Raw genomic sequence first — 26,367 nt, forward strand, 5'->3', positions numbered from 1 at the left:
GAGTGGACAGGCAGAGAGGAAGAGACCAAGGGAGACAGAGGCCTCTCAGTGTGAGTGGACAGGCAGAGAGGAAGAGACCAAGGGAGACAGAGGCCTCTCAGTGTGAAGTGGACAGGCAGAGATAGTGAGTGAAAGAGGTAGTGCCTGCCTATGCAGCAAGAGGTGAAGGAGAGAGGGCAAAGCGTGTGTGAGAGAGAAGGGTGTGTGTGAGTGTGTCTTACCTGGCCATGAGGTCCCATCATGGGGTTGTTGGGGTTGTGTGGGGGTGGCTGTGCGTGGGGTGACGGCTGGGAGCCGGGAGGTCCCTTTAAGAGAGAAGAGAGAGGGAGATGAGTGACACAGTGAGGCTCGGAGGGCCATGGAGTTGAGCTAGCTATAGGTGTTGATGCTCCCTCTACATCTAGCACACATAAAAACACCCGCCCAGGATAGAAGCACTACACAACCTCTGGCTCATGGATCAGCTGTGCTTTTAAACACACTAGACCACTATGGCTAACTGTTTAGAATTAATTCCTATTTCACTGCAGGTGTGTGTACTGTGTCTTTATTCATGAAATGTGTTAAAATAATATATGTCAACTTAAATATAATTAATTTAATTAATCTCTTAGCAAAACAGTCATACTTAAGTAATTCCCAACTGACAGTGTAGAAAAGGAAATCTTACCACATACAGTAACTATGTACGTAAATACATGACATAAAACATCTAACCTTAGAAATATGTATACCTAGATAACCCATTAAGAAAGCACCTCCTGTTCTCACTTGAACACACAGTATGTAAACCCAATCATACAGAGGAGACCACACATGTTCACAGTCATGTGTTGTTTTATCAGCCAGTCTTTCAGAGCCTCCATGACGCATGAAGCTCTCAGGTAACCATGCAGTAGCAGCAGACCCCCCCCCCCACACACACACACATACACACAACGTGCACACCAGTCACGCATGCATACACACCCTGCTGCACTGCTGAAGCCTTCAGGTAATGTAGCAGACTGGTAATCCACTAATCCTGCCATTTCAAATCTGCAACACCAGACACACCTGTATGAGCACTAACTAAACACACACACACACACATTTCAACTGAATGTCTGCCCACGGGAGCAGAGACACGTATCTGTCTAACACACTACACATGTCTGCACCTGGCCAGGAGACAATCCTTCTAGAAGACAATCTCACTAGAAGATCCAACCTGTCTGATGAAACCTAATTCCTACTAAATCAAACAAACTCTCTTCAGTTCCGACAGACCAAGCAGCAGCAGACACCAGCAGTATCCCCCCTTCTCCTGCTCAACCACCCTGAGAAGCCCTGGCACTGGGGAGAATGGTGGTGCGCTGACAGAGGGGAGAGCAGCGAAACAAAATGTACAAAAATTGAGCTTGAGAATGAAAATAAATAAAACCTCAACTCTAATGCATTCAACTACTTTTTTTTAGCAGTACAACAATGCTTCAGCCCTAAGAGGCAAGCAGCAAGTCAACCAATGCTGACTTAGAGGTGTACAGTGTTAGAGGTATATGTACCCACTAAGTCAGCATCGTCCTCCTCATGTACAGGCCTCTCCAAGTGAGGGCCGTGTTGATAAGGCACATAGCTGTGGACTTATGAGGAGCTCTTGTGATTAAGTGTTTCCAGCGAGAGTTTAACATGAGGTTTTTCACAAGTGTGTGTTGTGTATAAAACCCACTTACTATAGCAGCCTAATGCTTTCATTTACAATTCTAACCTAGAGAAGAGAAAAATATGACTTTTTTTATCAGTAATAAATATGACTGCAGCTGTAGAGTTCTGGATCTGAGTAAGTGTTATGAAAAAGACAGATGTCACAAGTCATGATAGTAGACTAGGTGAAAAATATGTTGATATATCGTTAAACAAGACAATTAACCCTGACTGCACCTGTAAGTCGCTCTAGATAAGAGCGTCTGCTAAATGACTAAAATGTCAAATGTAAATAGTAGCGTTGCGGCGATGGCTGAGCATAGGGCCGAGGTAGCTAGCAGCTTTCTGGATGGTGGTCAACACCAGCTGCACTACCTGGCCTCCCAGCAGTTTAAAGTGGAGGGCTGTCGCTGTAGCGGTGGACTGTGTGTGTGTGTCTGTACGGGTGCGTCTGTACGGGGGAAGAAGGGGGTGGGGGTTAAATGAAGCAATTAATAAAATCATTTTCTACACAGCTAAGGAGATAACAGCTTGGCAGCGTACCACAAACCCATCAACAAAATCCACCCAGTGTACTCCCAGACTCACCCTCCCCAGATCTGCTTTAGGAACAACACAACAACTCTGCTGCTTTCCCTGAAGAGGCAGTAACTGAACACAGATTGGATGGCAATACTGAGCCAGTCATGTGTGTATGCATATACAGTACTTCTCCATCTCCACTAGAGGGCAGTGCAGATCTACCATAGACAGGCCCGAACACAAAAGGCAAACTGAAACACAACAAACAAAGCCTGGTTGAACAACAGCACAACTCACACTCATTGTCATTCCTTTCTACATTCCAGCAGCAGTGCTACGGGCTCATGGCATGGCAACCTGTCAGCTCAGTGAGGAAAGACTGCCATGAGGGTTTGCTCCCCGAGGAGACTGTAGAATAGTGCGCTGATTTAGCGTGTTACTATGGTATGAAGCCGTGAGTCACTGTCGTGTATCTGTGATTCCTGCCACAGTGGTCAGGAATGTCAGTCTTCGTTTCAGTGGCAGACCTGGAATAGGCTCTGCAATGGTTGAACATAAACTAGAATCCTGAATCAACAGCTCAAGAGTCTTCGTCATTATAATCCAAACCAGGTTTAGTTGAACCACTTGTACAATATGCTACCTCCAGACTAGGCTACAGAGAGACAGTTGACAGCGTGAACAACCGACTGGGACTGGAGAGAGAGAAAGAGTTGGCCCAGGAATGCCAATACTCCTTCTCCAGTGGTCCTATTCACATATCACTTCTACCAGGCATTCTCAAACTTTAACCGATAGGATCCAGTCTAACCTTCTACCATAGAGACCAAGACATGTTCAAACACAATGGTTAGTCCATCAACCCAACAGAGTTCAAATCAAATCATATAAAATATTAGTAAAATCACATGCTTCGTAAACAACAGGTGTAGACTAACAGTGAAATGCTTACTGGATGGCAGGGAACTCGACCCCAGTGATGTACTGGGCCGTACACACTACTCTCTGTAGAGCCTTGCCAAACAGTAGCCATACCAAGTTCTGAAGCAACCAGTCAATATGCTCTTAAAACCTGTTAAGCCTACCCCCTACTTTTTCGAACATTCTGTTAAAAATCGCGCAACATTTCAGCGTCCTGCTACTCATGCCAGGAATATAGTATATGCATATGATTAGTATGTGTGGATAGAAAACACTCTGACGTTTCTAAAACTGGTTAAATCACGGCTGTGACTATAACAGAGCGTGTGTTTCATCGAAAAGCGCAAAAAAATCTGGTCACTGAAAACTGAAAAAAGTATCAATGCGCCACTTGCATGTATTGTTGAATGGAAACTAAATTAAATGGGGCCGAGATTGCAATTCCTACAGCTTCCACACAATGTCGCCAGTCTCGTCATTTGCCATGCCTTTGTTTCTTGGTCAAGCGTGGTAGAGAGAACACTTTCCATCCGGTCTCCGACAGGAAGTTTTGGAAGAGAGATTTTGGAAGATGATTTGAAATCGTGGAGCTATTGAATCCACATCGCCCCGTGATCAATTTGATAGATTATTAACGTTTACTGATACCTAAAGTTGGATTACAAAAGTATTTCGAAGTGTTTTGTGAAAGTTTATCGTCGACTTTTTTAATAAAAAAAATGACGTAGCGTTTTCAAACAGTGTTTTTTTCTGAATCACACAGTTTCCATAGATGGCTATTTTGGGTATATATGGACCAATTTAATCGAAAAAAAGACCCAATACTGATGTTTATGGGACATATAGGAGTGCCAACAAAGAAGCTCGTCAAAGGTAATGAAAGTTTTATATTATATTTCTGCTATTTGTGTAGCGCCGGCTACGCTAATTATTTTGTTTACGTCGCATTCAGGTATTTTGGGGTGTTGCATGCTATCAAATAATAGCTTCTCATGCTTTCGCCGAAAAGCATTTTAATAATCTGACTTGTTGGATAGATTCACAACGAGTGTAGCTTTAATTCACAACCCTGCATGTGTGTTTTAATGAACGTTTGAGTTTTAACGAGTGCTATTAGCATTTAGCGTAGCGCATTTGCATTTGCTGATGGCTAGATGAGACGGTTGCGTCTCAGGTGGGCTTAAGAGGTTGCCAAACAGTAGCCATACCAAGTTCTGAAGCAACCAGTCAATATGCTCTTAATGGTGCAACTGTATAACTTTTTGAGGATCGGAGGGCCCATGCCAAATATTTGCATCCTCCGGAGGGGGAAGAGGCGTTGTTGTGCCCTCTTCACGACTGCCTTGTGTGTGTGTGGACCATAATAGATCCAGAGTGATTTGGATACAGAAGCTCTCGACCCGTTCCACTACAGCCCTGTTGATGTGAATGGTGGCGTGCTCGGCCCTCCATTTCCTGTTGTCCACGATCAGCTCCTAGTCATGTGTGAACAGGGAGTACAGGAGGGGACTAAGCATGCACCTCCGAGGGGCCCCCGTGTTGAGGGAAAGGGGGATATCTAGTCAGTTGTACAACCGAATGCATTCAACCGAAATGTGTCTTCCGCATTTAACCCAACCCCTCTGAATCAGGTCACCGTGGCAGATGTTTTGTTGCCTACCCTCACCACATGGGGAGGCTCGTCAGGAAGTCCAGGATCCAGTTGCAGAGGGAGGTGTTTAATCACAGGGTCCTTAGCTTAGTGATGAGCCTGGAGGGCACTACGGTGTTGAAAGCTGAGCTGTTGTCAGTGAACAGCATTCTCACATTGGTGTTCCTCTTGTCCAGGTGGGAAAGGGCAGAGTGGAGTGCAATAGTGGTTGCGTCATCTGTGGATGATTCTCTAGAAGAGAGTAGCTACTACACCCAAGCTAGACATTATCACCTATCAGTACCTTGACTCTTAAGACTCACCTGACCAACAAACTCAGCCCCAGGTGACATAACTACGATACGCACCAACGGTGATCCAATTTTAGATGACAGTTAGCTAGCTGTCTCTGACTATGGAGAGACATTCCTGTAACAGTGCATATACTGTAGATTAGAAACCAGCTCTGTTCTATTTATGACCACGGTTTACGGCTTTAAGAGTATGGTTTGAAATAACAATGGATTGACATAGGAACGGCAGGTAGCCTAGCAGTTACGAGCGTTGGGCCAGTAACCGAAAAGTCTCTGGCCGTCCGTGATTGGGAGTACCAATGTCGGCGCACAATTTGCCCAGTGTCGTTTGGCCGGCGTAGGCCATCATTGTAAATAATAAAACTGACTTGCCTAGTTAAATAAAGGTTAAATATATATAATGTTTTCTGCTAACCTCACTGGGGTAGCCTGCTGTTACTGTGTGCCAGCAGTCTCCTAGTCCTCCACTCTCCTAGTGTGCGTTGGGCCTGCCCTTCCCAGTGAAGTTTTGCCGTGAGGATTAATAAGCGGGCCGACCCCTGCTATATCAGGGAGAATCGCAGATCCGGGCCAGATGCCAACACACAGGCTTTGTGGTCCTCCTTCCCCAAACTCTCCCTCCTTCCTTCCCTTCCTCCCTCCCCTCCGCTGCAGGACCCTGATGTGAGCCCTGGCCTATGAGGTACAGATTAGGGGAGTCTCTCGGGGCTGCTCTCAGGGCTATCCCATCAGTGCTGGGGTCACCTATGTTAATTACCCCTCTCCTCTGAATTTGGGAGGGATGCTGGAACACACACCACTCGCTACTATTGTACAAACACGCATATACCGCCATGCACACACACACACACACACACACACACACACACACACACACACACACACACACACACACACACACACACACACACAGCCATGCACAAGCACACACACGCACGCACAGCCATGTACAGGCACAACCACGTACACACACACAGCCAAGCACACCAACACACACGCACACACACGTACACAGCCACGCACAAGCACACACAGCCACGCACAAGCACACACACACCACAGCCATGCACACAAACACACACACACACTTGAACAAATACACAGCCTTGCACACACACAAACACACACAGCCTTGCACACACACACACGCTCACAGCCACGCACACACACAGCCATGCACAAGCACACATCCATGTACACGCACACACACGCACGCACAGCCATGTACAGGCACAACCACGTACACACACACAGCCAAGCACACCAACACACACGCACACACACGTACACAGCCACGCACAAGCACACACAGCCACGCACAAGCACACACACACCACAGCCATGCACACAAACACACACACACACTTGAACAAATACACAGCCTTGCACACACACAAACACACACAGCCTTGCACACACACACACGCTCACAGCCACGCACACACACAGCCGCATACACGCACACACACAGCCACGTAGACAACCACGCACACACACACACAGCCATGCACACCAACACACATAGCCAAGCACACGAACACACACAGACACACACACACACAGCCATGCACACACATACACACAGACACGCACACACACACACACGCACGCACAGCCACGCACACAGCCACGCACGCACAGCAACGCACACACAGCCATGCACAAGCACACAGAGTCATGCACATGCACGCACAGCCACGCCCACCGCACACACACGCACACAGCCACACACACAGCCATGCACAAGCAAACACACACACACACAGACATGCACACACACACACAGCCATGTACACACACACACACAGCCATGCACACGCATGCACGCACAGCCACGCCCACCGCACACACACGCACACAGCCACACACACAGCCATGCACAAGCAAACACACACACACACAGACATGCACACCAACACACATAGCCAAGCACACGAACACACACACAGCCATGCACACACATACACACAGCCACGCACACAGCCACACACGCACAGCAACGCACACACAGCCATGCACAAGGACACAGAGTCATGCACATGCACACACAGCCATGCACACGCACGCACAGCCACGCCCACCGCCATGCACACACACGCACACAGCCACACACACAGCCATGCACAAGCAAACACACACACACACACAGACATGCACACACACACACAACCATGCACACACACAGACATGCACACACACACACACACAACCATGCACACACACACACACACACACAGCCTCGCACACACACAGCCACGTAAACGCACACACACACACACACAGCCACATACACACACAGCCACGTAGACAACCACACACAAGCACACACAGCCATGCACACACACACACATAGCCAAGCACACAAACACACACGCACACACACACAGCCATGCACACACACACACAGCCATGCACACACACACACAGCCATGCACACACATACACACAGCCATGCACACGCACACACACAGCCACGCAAAAGCACAGCAACGCACACAGCCACGCACACAGAGTCATGCACATGCACACATAGCCATGCACACGCACGCACAGCCATGCACACGCACGCACAGCCACGCACACCGCCACGCACACCGCCACGCACACCGCCACGCACACAGCCACGCACACAGCCACGCACACAGCCACGCACACAGCCACGCACACAGCCACACACACAATCACGCACACAGCCACGCAAAAGCACACACAGCCACGCAAAAGCACACACAGCCATACACAAGCAAACACACACACAGAGACAGACATGCACACACAATCACACACACACACACAGTCATGTACACATACACACACATACACAGCCACACACAGCCATGCACACACACAGCCTTGAACAAACACACACGCACACACACACAGCCTTGAACAAACACACACACAGCCCTGCACACACACACACCAGCACAGCCATGCACACGCACACAGCCACATACACGCACACACACACAGCCACGTACACACACACACAGCCAAGCACACACCAACACACACGCACACACACAGCCATGCACACACACAGCCTTGCACACACACTCACACTCACAAACACGCAGCCATGCACATGCACACACAGCCACGCACACACACGCAGCCACGCACGCACAGCCACACACACACGTAGCCATGCACACACACACCCAGCCACTCACACAGCCACGCACACAATCATGCACAAGCACACACAGCCTTGCACACACACTCACACACACACACACAGCCACACACACACACGCAGCCATGCACATGCACACACAGCCACGCACACGCACACACAGCCACGCACACACACACAGCCACGCATGCACAGCCACACACACACACACATGTAGCCATGCACACAATCATGCACAAGCACACACAGCCATGCACACACACACAACCACGCACACAGACACACACACAGCCATACACACACACACACTGCCACTCACACACACACACACACGCACACAGCCTCACACACAGCCATGCACACACACACACACACACACAGCCTTGCACAAACACACACAGCCTTGATCAAACACACACAGCCTTGAACAAACACACACACAGCCTTGCACACACACAGTCATTTACACATACACACACACAGCCACGCACACACACACAGCCACTTACACACACACACACACACAGCCACATACACACAGCCACGTACACACACACAGCCACGTACACACACACAGCCACGTACACACACACAGCCTTGATCAAACACACACGCACACACACACAGCCTTGAACAAACACACAGCCTTGCACACACACACACACACACACACACACACACACACACACACACACACACACACACACACACACAGTCATGTACACATACACACACATACACAGCCACACACAGCCATGCACACACACACACAGCCTTGAACAAACACACACGCACACACACACACAGCCTTGAACAAACACACACACAGCCCTGCACACACACACACACACACACATATACATACACAGCCACACACACACACACACACACCAGCACAGCCATGGACACAGCCACATACATGCACACACACACAGCCACGTACACACACACAGCCACATAAACACACACAGCCACGTACACACAAACACAGCCACGTACACACACACACAGCCAAGCACACACCAACACACACGCACACACACCGCCATTTACTCATACACACACACAGCCACGCACACGCACACACAGCCACATACACGCACACACACAGCCACATACACACACACAGCCACGTACACGTACACACACACGTACACACACACAGCCACGCACACACACACACACAGCCACGTACGCGTACACACACACAGCCACGTACACACACACAGCCACGTACACACACACAGCCACGTACACACACACAGCCACGCACACACACACAGCCACGCACACACACACACAGCCACGCACACACACACAGCCACGCACACGCACACAGCCACGCACACACACACACAGCCACGTACACATACACACACACACAGCCACGTACACGTACACACACACACAGCCACGTACACACACACAGCCACGTACACACACACAGCCACGTACACACACACAGCCACGTACACGTACACACACACAGCCACGTACACACACACAGCCACGTACACACACAGCCACGTACACACACACACCACACGCACACACACACATTCATGCACACACACACACATTCATGCACACACACGCACAGCCATGCACACACACAGCCTTGCATACACACACACAGCCTTACACGCACAGCCACACACACAATCATGCACACAGCGACGCATAAGCACACACAGCCATACACAAGCAAACACACACACACAGACATGCACACACAATCACACACACACACACACACACACACACACAGTCATGTACACATACACACACATACACAGCCACACACAGCCATGCACACACACACACAGCCTTGAACAAACACACACGCACACACACACACAGCCTTGAACAAACACACACACAGCCCTGCACACACACACACACACACACACACATACACAGCCACACACACACACCAGCACAGCCACATACATGCACACGCACACAGCCACGTACACACACACAGCCACATACACACACACAGCCACGTACACACAAACACAGCCACGTACACACACACACAGCCAAGCATACACCAACACACACGCACACACACCGCCATTTACTCATACACACACACAGCCACGCACACGCACACACAGCCACATACACACACACAGCCACGTACACGTACACACACACAGCCACGTACATACACACACAGCCACGTACACACACACAGCCACGCACACACACACACAGCCACGTACGCGTACACACACACAGCCACGTACACACACACAGCCACATACACACACACAGCCACGTACGTGTACACACACACACACAGCTACGTACACACACACAGCCACGTACACACACACAGCCACGTACACACACACAGCCACGTACACACACACAGCCACGTACACACACACACCACACGCACACACACACATTCATGCACACACACACACACTCATTCATGCATACACACACACATTCATGCACGCACACACGCACACACACACACAGCCATGCACACACACAGCCTTGCACACACACAGCCACACACACACACACGCACAGCCATGCACACGCACACAGCCACGTCCACGCACAGACAGCCACATACACATACACACACACACACAGCCTTGAACAAACACACACACACAGCCTTGAACAAACACACACAGCCATGCACACATACACAACCACGCACACACACACAGACACAGCCATGCACACGCACACAGCCACGTACACACACACCCAGCCACTCACACAGCCACACACACACGTAGCCATGCACACGCACACACAGCCATGCACACGCACACACAGCCACGTACACGCACACACAGCCACGTACACACTCACACAGCCACGCACACAATCATGCACAAGCACACACAGCCATGCACACCGACACACACACAGCCATACACACACACACACACACACACACACTGCCACTCACACACACACAAACACACGCACATGCACATAGCCACACACACACACACACAGCCATGCACACACACACACACACACAGCCTTGCACAAACACACACGCACACACACACAGCCTTGAACAAACACACACACAGCCTTGCACACACACACACACACAGCCATTTACACATACACATACACACACACAGCCACGCACACGCACAGCCATGCACACAGCCATGTACACGTACACAGCCACATAGACGCACACAGCCACGTACACACAGCCACATACACACACACAGCCACGTACACGTACACACACACAGCCACGTACACACACCACACGCACACACACACATTCATGCATACACACACATTCATGCACACACACACACAGCCATGCACACACACAGCCTTGCATACACACAGCCACGCACACACACACACACACACTTGAACACACACACACACACACAGCCTTGCACCCACACATACAGCCATGCACACATACACACACATACACAACCACGCACACACACACACACACACAGCCATGCACACGCACACAGCCACGTACACGCACACACACACACACTGCCACTCACACACACACAAACACACGCACATGCACATAGCCGCACATAGCCACACACACACACACACACACAACCATGCACACACACACACACACAGCCTTGATCAAACACACACGCACACACACACAGCCTTGAACAAACACACACACAGCCTTGCACACACACAGCCTTGCACACACACACACACACACACACACACAGCCATTTACACATACACATACACACACGCACACGCACAGCCATGCACACAGCCATGTACACGTACACAGCCACATACATGCACACAGCCACGTACACACAGCCACACACACACACACACACACAGCCTTGCACACACACACACACACATTCATGCACACACACACAGCCACGCACACACAGCCATGCACACACACAGCCTTGCATACACACAGCCACGCACACACACACACCCTTGAACAAACACACACACAGCCTTGCACCAACACATACAGCCACGCACACATACACACACATACACAACCACGCACACACACACACACACACAGCCATGCACACGCACACAGCCACGTACACGCACACACAGCCACATACACAGCCACGTACACGCACACACACACAGCCATGTACACACACACACCACACGCACACATTCATGCACACACACACACTCATTCATGCATACACACACACATTCATGCACACACACACAGCCACGCACACACACACACAGCCATGCACACACACACACACAGCCTTGCACACACACAGCCATGCACACACACAGCCATGCACACACACAGCCACGCATACACACAGCCACGCATACGCACACAGCCATGCACACACACAGCCATGCACACACACAGCCACGCATGCACAGCCACACACGCATGCACAGCCACACACACGCAGCCATGCACACACAGCCATGTACACACACACAGCCACTCACAGAGCCATGCACACGCACACACACAGCCACACACACACACACACACCATACACAGACACACACACAGCCATACACACACACAGCCACACACACACACAGTACTGTACAACCTTGCAAGCACATGCAAAAACTCTGATTTATGCACAACTTTTTAATACTTTTTCATGTACTTTTTTCCCTGACAGAAAGAAACAGACAAGTCAGCTGAGGAGAGAGAGAAGGAAGCAGGAATATTGAGGAATGATGGGTGATGGTGTAAAAAGTGAGGAAGGTAGCTGAATCCTGCATGGAGGAGAGATTAGCAGAAGAAAGAAGGGGTAGAGACAGAAGTCACTGAGTTGTTGTGTGTGTGTGTGTGTGTGTGTGTGTGTGTGTGTGTGTGTGTGTGTGTGTGTGTGTGTGTGTGTGTGTGTGTGTGTGTGTGTGAGAGAGATGTTGAGAGAGTGAGACAGAGAGTGAGTGAGAGATAGAGAACAAAAGTGAATGCGAGAAAGATAGCAGGCACATGAAGGAGGGGGGAGAGGAGGAAGGTCATTAGTAAAGAGAAGACAGAGCTTGTCCATAACAGTGAAGGGGTTATCATTTTTCAGAACACACCACAGCTCTGCTGGAGAAACTTCTACAGAGGGCTAAGCTTGGATAACAAATACAGTAGTGGAAACAGAACACATGATTAGTAAGATCTTACTGTGCATAGACAACAGACAAAATGACTCCGAGGGGCAGTCTGTCAGAGAGCTCTGTCTGTGTGTGTGTGTGTGTCTACAGTACACCATTGTCAAACGATGCCAAGGGAATAACTGGTGTCATCTTTGCTCCATACTTTACTACTACACACTGATCCAGCGTGCTTGTGTGTGTGTGTGTGTGTGTAGGCTTTTGTTTCACACTCCCCCACCCCATTCTCTTTTGCCTGACTGGCCGCTGAGCAGGGAGGCAATTGCTGCAGTGGAGAACAGTGGAGTAAGACTTCCCTTCTCTCACTCCTTCCCTCTACTTATCCATCTCTGCCTCTTCCTCCCTCTCTGCCCCATCTCTCCTCTCTCTCCCAGTCCCTCTCTTTCTCAGTCATTCCCTCATATCTGCCTCTTCTCTCTCTCCATCTTTCAGTCCCTCTCGGCCTCTTCTCTCGCTCCCTCTCCCCCCTCTCTCTGTCACACACGCTCATGGCTAACAGGACCAAAAGAAGACAGTACAACAGCCAGCCCCGCAAAAACACACACTGGACAAAAACCCACACGCTGGACAAAAACCCACACACTGGACAAAAACCCACACACTGGACAAAAACGCACACACTGGACAAAACTGGAAACCATATTTGCAGTAGCTTCATGACATTTGATCAACAAGAGTATATTTTCAGGATACAGTATGTCTAAATGACGGTGCGCGCTCCCATCAACAGGTGACCTCCCTAGCTTCCCAGAAAGCCATCAGACAGGAGGAATTAGCAGAGTAACACAACCCAGAGAAAAACCTCCCTCCCATCCCAACCTCCCTGTCCCTGGCCAGCCAGACCTAGTCTACTGCAAGCGAGAGATCTTACTTGAAAGAAGCCCGGGGGCATGGGTCCACCAGGCATGCCATCGTTGGGGGGCATGTTACCCATCACCGGACTAGGGGCAGCAGCTGCACTCTGCAAAACACAAAGTAAACACACACACACTTAGTACTCTGAAACAAACACACACACACACAAGTCATTCACACTCACTAGTCAGAACAACACATATCTTATACATTATACTACACACAAAGGCAATGAAATAAATCTGTCCCTTCACCACAATAGAGTCTGATGTAGCCTAGTCTCCACTGCTCGGGGTTGTATTCCACATGAGGAAAGACGTGGATTGTTTTGGGTGGTTTTGGCATTTTCAGACAGAAGAAATGGGTGGAGTGTAAGGCGTAACATTATCTGCAACCTGACCGTCTGGCTCAGATTGCTTCTTCTTCGCTGCATTCAGACCATATTAAAAAGACAAGCATCTGTCTCTCTTTATGAATTTGTAAGCATTTATTATGCTGAGTAGAAATACAAAATAAATGAAATATATGTTGTGTGTGCTTTAGTTTGTGTTTGGCTAGCTGTGGTGAAATCTCTCCTAAGCAGTTAAATGGGGGTTGAGCCCCCTCCCCCAAGGTATGTAAGGCAGTGGCTGAGTCTGTTGTATGTTTCTCAGGCTGTCTATTCATCAGGCAGAACCCAGTGAAGGGGATTACACAGCTGCCCAGAGCCCTCTCCTCCCCTCTCACCCCATGTAACCAGACCCCCCCCAGCCATCACAGTGCAAACAGCCCCTCCATCCCTAACCCGCTCGGCCCAGACACTCACTAACGGGCCCTGGGGCCACAGGGCAGGCCGTGTGTGTGTGCAACACACACACACACACTCACTAAGCGGATAAAAAAAAGCTTGATGTGATTGTAAGATAATGGTAGTGAGAAGGTATTTTCATTACATATAGTTGAACCAGTTGCCAGGGAACAGAGGCTATGTAGTTACTGCTTTATTCAGTAGACAAAGAAAATATAGTGACTGCATAAGTGGTGGATTATAAATGTCTTCAAATAGCTTCAAACCTGCCCTATCTGGGCGAGGACCAACTGCTGACCATTTAGTTACCGCTCAACGACTTCTAGTGCATACTATGTATGGGAGGCAGCAGTGTGAATGCTTGGTCATGGAGAGGGGGAGAGGGGATAAAAGAGAGGAGAGAGGGGGAGAGGAAAGAGTGTGACTAAGGGAGGGATGTGAAGATAGGAGTGAGGGGAGAGAAAAGAAGAGTGGGAGAGGAGAGAGAGAACAGAATGAATGGAGAGAGGGCGGAGGGGAGTGAGTGATGAGAGGGGGTTAACTGGGTTTGTCAGCATGTACAGTATTTAGTCAATGGCAGCTGTTTGTCCAGTACAGTGGAGCCGCCATGTTGGCTGATTGAAAATGGAACCCAAGGCCACACTACTACCATCATGTTACAGTTTTTTACGGTTGCTTACACACTAAAATTGAACTGTTCCCACAAATAGCAAAACCTTACACTAAAGGAGCAAAACACAAGGCTAGATTTGCACAACTGTAAGCACATTGTCAGCTTCACACTATTTGCAAAACATTACACACAGTGATTTGCAAAACACCAAACACACTTGTATACATCAGACACAGAAGTATATCATGATGTCACTTCCTTGCAATTCCAAAGCACTGACTGTCAAATTACCACACTTATGAGCCAATATGTTAAACACAGCCATCAGGTGCACAAACACATGATTGCTAAATTGTAGACACACCAATCAGGTTTAAGCACTATAAAAATGCAGCAGGTAGGTTCACCTGCCTTCAACCAAAATGGAAGGAGTCAGAAGAAGAGTGAGGGTGAGAGGAGGAGTACACAGAGGAGGAGAAGGAGGAGGAGGAAGAGGCAGAGGAAGAGTGAGGGTGAGAGGAGGAGTACACAGAGGAGGAGAAGGAGGAGGAGGAAGAGGCAGAGGAAGAGTGAGGGTGAGAGGAGGAGTACACAGAGGAGGAGAAGGAGGAAGAGGCAGAGGCCGAGCCAGAGGCCGAGGAAGACCTGAAGCAGGAGGAGAACGTGCACAAAGAAGAAGAGGACCAAACCTATCAAATGACATTTGTGCAAAACTAGTGGACCATGTTGTGAACCACGGATTTACGCTGAGGGAGGCTGGACTGAGAGTTCAGCCAAATCTTAGCAGATATACAGTGGCATCTGTCATAAGGACTTTGACAGGACAGCAGGTAAAGGAAGATCTGTCCACAGCTACAGTAATCAGCAGCTTATTGTCAGCACCATATCAGCACTTGTCATACCCCTTCCTGTGACATTGTACAGTAAGTTACATGTATTATTCTCTACATAGGATTGAGGGTTGGGAACGACAAGGAGGAAGGGGGCCCATATTCACGCAAGAACAAGAGAGCGAGATAATAAACATGGTTTTGGCCAATAATGCTATCAGGCTCAGAGAACTACAAGCCAACATTATCGGTGACCATGCCATTTTCAATAACGCTATGAGGCTCAGAGAACTACAAGCCAACATTATCGGTGACCATGCCATTTTCAATAATGTCCATCAGGCTCAGAGAACTACAAGCCAACATTATCGGTGACCATGCCATTTTCAATAATGTCCATCAGGTCTCAGAGAACTACAAGCCAACATTATCGGTGACCATGCCATTTTCAATAATGTCCATCAGGTCTCTCAGTCAACACTGGCACGCATCCTGAAAAGACATCAGGTTCAAATGAAACAACTTTATCGAGTGTCTTTTGAGCGGAATTCAGAGAGGGTCAAACGGCTGCGGCATGAGTATCTGGAGGTTTGTATTGTTCACTTTAGTACTGTGGTGTTGCATACTGCACACATGACTTTTTTACATTGACTGTATACTAGAACCTATCCTGAACTACACAATCTGGTCTTTCACTGTATTGCAGGGAGTTTTGCAGATGGATGCTGAGGAAATCCTGCATGAATTCATATATATTGATGAGGCAGGGTTCAGCCTCACAAAAGCAATAAGGAGAGGCAGAAATATCATTGGCCACAGGGTTATAATCAATGTCCCAGGGCAACGTGGGGGTAACATCACCCTTTGCCATTTCACAGCATGGGGTTGTCCTCCATCATGCCAAAATGGGCCCTTACAACACACCTCACATTCTCGCATTTTTGGACCGATTGTACCACATCGGCACAGCAGGTAATGAAATGCACCAGATGCAATACACGGTCATCTGGGACAGTGTCATTCCACCGCTCTGCTTTGGTCCAGAACTGGTTTCAACACCATCCACAGTTGACAGTACTAAACCTTCCACCATACTATCCGTTTCTAAACCCTATCGAATAGTTTTTCTCTGCATGGCGGTGGAAGGTTTACGACCTCCAGCCCCAGGCTCAGGTACCCCTCATTCAGGCCATGGAGGACGCCTGTGACCCAGTCGACGCCGCAGCTGTGCAAGGATGGATTCGACATTCAAGACGTTTCTTCCCGTGTTGTCTTGCTAATGACGATATTGCTTGTGATGTTGATTTCTATTCTCTGGCCAGATCCAGCTAGGCGAAGAGATACTATACATTATGTTTACTGTTGTATTTTCTGTACAATATTGTCAGTTCTTTTCAGATGATGTTTTGTTTGTTGTTATTTAATTGTAACCTGTACTGGATACAGTATTTTACGTATGTCTGTTTGCTGAGCTAACAGTGTTATGCACACTACTGTAGTAGCATGAAAACTGGGACATGTTTTGTTGTGATTCTCCATGTTGACTGATTTGGCTATATGGAGAGAAATAAATGACATTTTCCTCAGTCTGCAGCATTGGTCTTGTGTAGTGTTTGTATAGTTGCACTTTGTCTGTGTACTTCATTTACAGCACTCTAATCACTGACAATTAGACTTGCTAACCTAAAACACTTTTAGCAACAGCAGTGTGTAACTGGTTCAAAAAGATTGAAGTCATATGAAATGTGTGTGTTTCGTTTGGTAACAAAAAAATATTTTTATGAAGTCGTGTATAGTTTTGACAAAAGTGTTCCATTTTGCAAATGATCTGAAGTGTTGTGCTACTTTGTAGGGTTGTGCTAATTGTGTGTAGTGCTTTGACAAACCGGGCCCTGTTTTCAAAATTGTGTTTAAACAATTGAAAAAAACGAATGCTAGAAAGCCATCAGAAACACACACAGCAGCCCTCAGCATGTTAAACATGTACAACTGAGCGAGGGCTGAGCCAGTGGAAGATCAATGGAGAGACAGACTGGACTAAACAAAAACAGGTATAATGGAGGCACATGGGAATAAAGAATTTTCACTGGTGACCCCAAATAAACTACTGGTAGTTGTATGTCCAGTCAGTTGAGGATACTGTGGATAGAGAATATTCACACACACAGAGGCAGACAGTGGCGAGTCTGTCTGAGCAGAGAGAATTACAAGCGGGCTCATCTGCATAATCTGCAGTGTGATCAGAGGCATTCTGGGTAGCTGTGCTGACCGCAGGCGGCCAGTTGGTCAGTAGAAGCTGACATGGACTGGTCAGGGTAGGGAGGAGGAGAGAGGAAGAGGGGAGGGGATGAGGAGGAGAGGAGGGGTACATGTTTGTGAAGCACACAGCCAGTCAGCCAGCCAGCCAGCGATGTTCCACTGCACTCCCAGGTAAAGCAGCAAAAGGCCCGTTCTCCTTGTTGCCATGACAACACCAACCTCAGCTCTCTCTCTCCAGTGCCCATTAAAACCCTCAGGCCGTCAATCATCAGCCTGGCCAGGGAGCAAGAGAGAGCGAGAGCGAGAGCGAGCAAGAGAGAGCAAGAGAGAGCGCAATGTAGTTTAAAGGAGCCTGTGGCTTTTGATAGCTGGTCTGTTAGCCACCTCTATCTCCCCCTCTCTCAATCTCTCAAACACACAAACGGATACACAAAATCCCCACAGTATTGAACCCTTTACACACCATTGTCTCTGCTCCTTCTCTCTCCTGTATTTATGCAGCAGCAGCACTATGCCCTGCTTACGCTCCCATCCCTCCCTCCTAGCCATCAATAATAAAGTTTATGATGTTTTCTTCCAGTGGGTCTGTATATCTCCTAAGAAGGAACACACAACCAACCCAAACCCATCGATTGTTCTGTGAGCACTCTGAAGTAATTAGCTACTGCTTTTTTAATTATCAGTATCACTTGCTGCCTAGCTGGACATGAGACAGTGAGTGAGCGCTGCAATCTGCCCCATTGATCTGGACATCGGTTCCAGGGGGGTAATGGATCCAGTCTTATCTGCTCCGAGACAAGCAGGGCAACACTGATCACCTGCTGGCCGGCCACAACACACACAGACACAGACCGCCAGACTCCTGCCGACACACACACTGCTCTGCACATATCCAGGAGTGGATTTAGCCACTCGGCTAAGCCTACAATATCCACCAATGCTATGGCTTTTCTATTTCTGCTACTGGAACAATATGAATATCAGAGCTGGAGCTGGAGATGGACAGCAGAGTGGAGTTAATTCATGGTAAGACGCTGAGGTTTATGGGGGATGGGAGGATTCAGAAAGAAATACATCTGGAGCTGATGAGCAGGTGGGAGAGGCTCCAGACAGGTTGGAATCAATTCATTTCAGAAAGATGGTGCTGCGTGTGTGTGTGTGTGTGTGTGTGTGTGTGTGTGTGTGTGTGTGTGTGTGTGTGTGTGTGTGTGTGTGTGTGTACACAGTCATACACTCAGCCAGTGGCGGGACTGTAGTAGTCAGTAGATCAGAGTGGAGCTGGCAGACAGACTGCTTGGCCATGCATCTGCCTGGGACTGGGACTGGGGCTGGGGCTGGAAAGCCTCAGTCGATCTCCATGACAAACCACTGCATTCATGGCCACGCGACTGCTGCCTGTCATCACCGCCCCTCCCTCTCCTCCTCTCTCCTCCTGTCCTCAGACCCAGCTTGAACTGCTCCAATAACTCTGTCACTGAAGTCAGCTCTATAAAGATTAGCTGGAGAGGCTGGAATGCGTAATCAGGGCTGCTGGCTTACAGATGTGCCCTTTAATCAATTGGAGAGAGAGCAGCGTGGTGCAGGAACCTGACTCCAAACATGACTACATGGGAAAGCCCTCCCTGACAAGTGGAGAGAGGAGGCCGGCTAGGCACACCGCTTGCTTTCCTCCCACTGATCCGGCAGCTGTTGTGTCAATCAGGTAAATTAATTCTCAGTAAACAAATCTTCCAGGGAGGGAAGAAGGAACCCCCTTGCCGCACTGATCTACCACCCTGACCAAGCCAATCCTCAGACCCCTCCCAACCACACACACCTCTGCCTCGGCAGCATCCCACATCAGGGCCCCTGGAGCCTCTGACAGCCCTGTGAGATATCAGCCCAGGAGGAGGCCTCTTGGCTGGGGGACTGTCTCCACTCAACACCCATCTTGCCCCAGACCCCCTGCTAAGGCTCCTGTTGCTTAGCAATCTCCCCATCACAGGCACACGGATGCAGATATAATACCTGGCCGACACTTGTGCTGAGAGCAGACCAACACATACAATAACCATCAGTGTGTCAGCATACATCCGTGTCTGGCTAATGTCTGCGCGGTAGTGGAAGAGCCTAACTAGCAGTTAGTTATACAGTGGGGCAAAAAAGTATTTAGTCAGCCACCAATTGTGCAAGTTCTCCCACTTAAAAAGATGAGACACACACAATACTTATTTTCCACCATAATTTGCAAATTAATTCATTAAAAATCCTACAATATGATTTTCTGGATTTCTTTTGTCATTTTGTCTGTCACAGTTGAAGTGTACCTATGATGAAAATTACAGGCCTCTCTCATCTTTTTAAGTGGGAGAACTTGCTCAATTGGTGGCTGACTAAATACTTTTTTGCCCCACTGTACATGAGGTTGTAGTGTGTGTGTGTGTGTGTGTGTGTGTGTGTGTGTGTGTGTGTGTGTGTGTGTGTGTGTGTGTTCTTGATAGGGTTAACGTGTGACAGACTCTCTGGGGATGTGTGTGTGCCCCCATTACAGGTGTAAAAACAACAAACACACCTCTCTCCATTCTCCCTGCGTTAGCGTTTAGAGAGCAAGGAGCAGCTACTTACCTGAGCCTTTCTGTCTGTCGGGGTTAAATTACAACTAAGTGAAACTGACACAAAACCGCGTGAGAGGGATGCAACATCAGTCCGGACGCATAGGGCTGTGGAGGCCTTTATTGGCCGCGTCAGATGTTAATAACCAGTGGTGAGGATACCCTTCTGTTTATTTCACTGAACCCGTTCCACTGGTCCCCCCTGCTGGCCTGCTCTTTAATTACTGAGGGGAGAGGACACTGAACCCTGCCCACATACACACAGCTACAAAACATTACATTTAGGAGCACCAGGAAAGAATGTTTGAAATAGATTGGGATATACCCTATATTGGCCCTTTACGTATTCTAGCTACTTCTTTCTGAAGCACATGTTGTACCCTAGATACTTAACTTCTTGGTGACAGGGGGCAGTATTTTCATGTCTGGATTAAATGCTTGCCCAAATTCAACTGCCTGCCTCTCATCCCCAGAAGATAAGATATGCATATTATTAGTAGATTTGATTAAAAAAACACTCTGAAGTTTCTAAAACTGTTTGAATCATGTCTGTGAGTATAACAGAACTTATTTAGCAGGCGAAATCCAGAGGACAAATCATTCAGATTTTGTTTTGTTTTGAGGTCACTCTCTTTTCAATGGGTTTTCATTGGGAATCCAGATTTCTAAGGGACCTTCTTGCAGTACCTACCGCTTCCACTGGATGTCACCAGTCTTTAGTAATTGGTTGATGTTTTTCCTTTGTGTAATGAAGAAGTAGCCCTGTTCAGAACGAGGGTCACTTGTAGTGTACTGTTAGATAGAGGAGTGTGACCAGAAAGCTAGCTACAGTTTGTTTTACTCCTGTATTGAACACAGATCATTCCGTGTTCAATTTTATCGATTATTTATGTTAAAACATACCTAAAGTTTTATTACAAAAGTAGTTTGAAATGTTTTGGCAAAGTTTACAGGTAACCTTTGAGATATTTTGTAGTCACGTTGCGCAAGTTGGAACCGGTGTTTTTCTGGATCAAATGCGCCAAATAAATGGATATTTTGGATATATATCAACAAAATTAATCGAACAGAAATACCATTGGTGATGTTTAAGGGACATATTGGAGTGCCAACAAAAGAAGCTTGTCAAAGGTAAGGCATGAGTTACATTTCTTATTTATGCGTTTTGTGTCGCGCCTGCAGGGTTGAAATATGATTTTCTCTTTTTGTTTACATAGGTGCTATCCTCAGATAATAGCATCGTTTGCTTTTGCAGAAAAGCCTTTTTGAAATCGGACACGTTGGCTGGATTCACAACAAGTGTAGCTTTAATTTGCTGTCTTGCATGTGTGATTTAATGAAAGTTAGATTTTTATAGTAATTTATTGGAATTTGGCGCTCTGCATTTTCCCTGGCTTTTGGCCAGGTGGTACGCCAGTCCCACATATCACCGAGAGGTTAAAGGTAACACTGTAAATACACTTGTTTATACATTTTTTTTTTACCACAATTATACCTGTTATTGAAATTACAAAGTCATTTGTTGAATATTAGTTTTCCACATTGTGTAAAAGCACTATTTTCCTATTGAGATACATTATATAGAAGATTGTACACTGTCTCTTTAAGAACACTGTGAGTGAGGACATGCAAGAGATCAGTGATTCATTTATTGCTATGATCATTGATCTACTGAAGAAGCTATCCATTTTCCTTTCTTTCTGTGTCCCCAAAATGTTCAATATAGCCGACCAGTAAAGTTACCAGGTTGTTAGCTAGCTAGCTAACAACCTAGCTAGCTAGCTAACAACTTAGCTAGCTAGCTAAATATTTTGGAGCATATGCAACCAAAATGTTCACACTTTAGAGCCCTGCACACACACACACACACACACACACACACACACACACACACACACACACACACACCCTTCGTAGTGTGAAAGGTGAGCACCCCTCCTCTGCCTGTGACCTTTCCCTCCTTCATTAGGTCAGTGTCAGCCACTAGAGAAAGGTGCCATGATGGAGCTTAATTAAACGATTGAAATGAAATGAAATCCATTTTTATTTGTCACATGCTTCGTAAACAACAGGTGTAGGTAGATTAGTGAAATGCTTACTTATGGGCCCTTCCCAAAAATGCAGCTCCAGTCTAAACAAGGACAAGGCACCTCTCCTGACTGCCACTGGACACACACGGTTAATTAGGGAATAGGGTGGCTGGCGCTAGAGGACTCCACTGTATGCGTCATATACAGGAGCACAGAGTGTGAGGTTGATCTCCACCTCTCCAAATCCTTTACAACTGCTTTCACATACTGTAGGTGTCACCACTGCTCTGCTCTGACGGGGACCATATATACTATATTGACTGAGTCAGACAGACAGACAGATCCTGGGGATTTCTCCAAATGCACTCTACAGTGTTCCGAGCACGGGAGAGTACAAATCAAAATATGGAATATGGAGCATGGAGGGCACTTCTGAAATGCGTACTCTGTTTGCATGCTTCAAAATATGTACATCGATGCAAGCTTCAACGGAAAGTATGCAGAGAAAACAATGACGTTTCTTGAAAGCAATGTCGGATATTATTTGAGCTGAAAACAGAGTAAATACACTCCGACTTTGGAATGAATGTTGCCTATTCACATCTCATATTTTGCCTGAATATAATATTTTATATTGGCACGTTAATAAATACATGCCATGTAATTTTGGCATGTTCACCTGCCTACAATACCCACTGTGGTGTGCATATATCGCAAGTCCATAGTACGTCAATAGGGCTAAATGGCTAGCTACTACTGTTCGTTAGCCAGATAACAATTCTTCATGGCTCTCTACAGTGCTATTCACCCCCTTTGCATTTTTTCTACTTTGTTGCATTACAACCTATAATTGAAATAGATTTTTATTTGGATTTCATGTAACGGACATACACAAAATAGTCCAAATTGATGAAGTGAAATGAAAAGTAGGTCAGAAGTTTACATACACTGACTGTGCCTTTAAACAGCTTGGAATATTCCAGAAAATGATGTCATGGCTTTAGAAGCTTCTGATAGGCTAATTGACATCATTTGAGTCAATTGGAGGTGTACCTGTGATGTATTTCAAGGCCTACCTTCAAACTCAGTGCCTCTGCTTGACATCATGGGAAAATAAAAAGAAAATCAGCCAAGACCTCAGAAATTTTTTTTGTAGACCTCCACAAGTCTGGTTCATCCTTGGGAGCAATTTCCAAATGCCTGAAGGTACCACGTTCATCTGTACAAACAATAGTACGCAAGTATAAACACCATGGGACCACGCAGCTGTCATACCGCTCAGGAAGGAGTCGTATTCTGTCTCCTAGAGATGAACGTACTTTGGTGAGAAAAGTGCAAAACAATCCCAGAACAACAGCAATGGACCTTGTGAAGATGCTGGAGGAAACGGGTGCAAATGTATCTATATCCACAGTAAAGAGAGTCCTATATCGACATAACCTGAAAGGCTGCTCAGCAAGAAAGAAGCCACTGCTCCAAAACAGCCATAAAAAAGCCAGACTATGGTTTGCAACTGCACATGGGGACAAAGATGGTACTTTTTGGAGAGATGTCCTCTGGTCTGATGAAACAAAAATAAAACTGTTTGGCCATAAAGACCATCGTTATGTTTGGAGGAAAAAGGGGAGGCTTGCAAGCTGAAGAACACCATCCCAAACGTGAAGCACGGGGGTGGCAGCATCATGTTGTGGGGGTGCTTCGCTGCAGGAGGGACTGGTGCACTTCACAAAATAGATATATTGAAGCAACATCTCAAGACATCAGTCAGGAAGTTAAAGCTTGGTCGCAAATGGGTCTTCCAAATGGACAATGACCCCAAGCATACTTCCAGGTTGTGGCAAAATGGCTTAAGGACAGTTTAAGGGAATTTTTACTAGAGGGCCGCCCATCAAAACTCACAGACCAGGCAAGGAGGGCATTAATCAGAGGCGCAACAAAGAGAACAAAGATAACCCTTAAGGAGCTACAAAGCTCCACAGCAGAGATTGGCGTATCTGTCCATAGGACCACTTTAAGCAGTACACTCCACAGAGCTGGGCTTTACGGAAGAGTGGCCAGAAAAAAGCCATTGATTAAAGAAAAAAATAAGCAAGTGCGTTTGGTGTTCGCCAAAAGGCATTTGGGAGACTCCCCAAACTTATGTAAAAAGGTACTCTGGTCAGATGAGACTAAAATTGAGCTTTTTGGCCATCAAGGAAAATGCTGTCTGGCACAAACCCAACACCTCTCATCACCCCAAGAACATCATCCCCACAGCGAAGCATGGTGGTGACAGCATCATGCTTTGGGGATGTTTTTCATCGGCAGGGACTGGGAAACTGGTCAGAATTGAAGGAATGATGGATGGTGCTAAATACAGGAAATGTTTTGAGGGAAACCTGTTGTTTCAATCTTTCAGAGATTAGACTTGGATGGAGGTTCACCTTCCAGCAGGAAAATGACCCTAAGCATACAGCTAAAGCAACACTCAAGAGGTTTAATGGGAAACATTTAAATGTCTTGGAATGGCCTAGTCAAAGCCCAGACCTCAATCAAATTGAGAATCTGTGGTATGACTTAAAGATTGCTGTACACCAGTGGAACCCATCCAACTTGAAGGAGCTGGAGCAGTTTTGCCTTGAAGAATGGGCAAAAATTCCAGTGGCTAGATGTGCCAAGCTTTTGGAGACTTACCCCAAGATACTTGCAGTTATAACTGCTGCAAAAGGTGGATCTACAAAGTATTGACTTTGGGGGGGTGAATAGGTATGCACGCTCAAGATTTCTGTTTTTTGTGTTATTTCTTGTATGTTTCACAATAATAATATTTTGCATCTTCAAAGTGGTAGGCATGTTGTGTAAATCAAATGATACAAACTCCCCAAACATATATTTTAATTCCAGGTTGTAAGGCCACAAATAGGTAAAATGTCAAGGGGGGTGAATACTTTCGCAAGCCACTGTAGCTAGCTACCCATGAAGAATAGACATCTACCTCACATAACATTCGTTTTAGGTCATTTTTGCCTGTTTAACTAGATGGCTCGCTAGATTATTATGATTCACATATAGCTAGCTGATAATTATGTC

The 26,367-nt window shown here is 47.3% G+C and overlaps 1 protein-coding gene across 3 annotated transcripts in view; it reads right to left on the reverse strand.

Annotated features, from left to right (window-relative positions):
* The window catches only part of LOC109897861 (single-stranded DNA-binding protein 3-like), a 125,894-nt gene that overhangs the window by 21,205 nt on the left and 78,322 nt on the right, over window positions 1–26,367 (reverse strand). For all 3 annotated transcript variants that reach the window (XM_020492473.2, XM_020492474.2, XM_020492475.2), the window contains 2 exons: window positions 14,205–14,294; window positions 222–305 (listed from right to left, as the gene is read on the reverse strand). In XM_020492473.2, the coding sequence (XP_020348062.1) occupies window positions 222–305; window positions 14,205–14,294 (174 nt within the window). The remainder of the gene's footprint in view (window positions 1–221; window positions 306–14,204; window positions 14,295–26,367) is intronic.

Source organism: Oncorhynchus kisutch, linkage group LG10 (assembly GCF_002021735.2).
Source record: "Oncorhynchus kisutch isolate 150728-3 linkage group LG10, Okis_V2, whole genome shotgun sequence".
Lineage (NCBI taxonomy): Eukaryota > Metazoa > Chordata > Actinopteri > Salmoniformes > Salmonidae > Oncorhynchus > Oncorhynchus kisutch.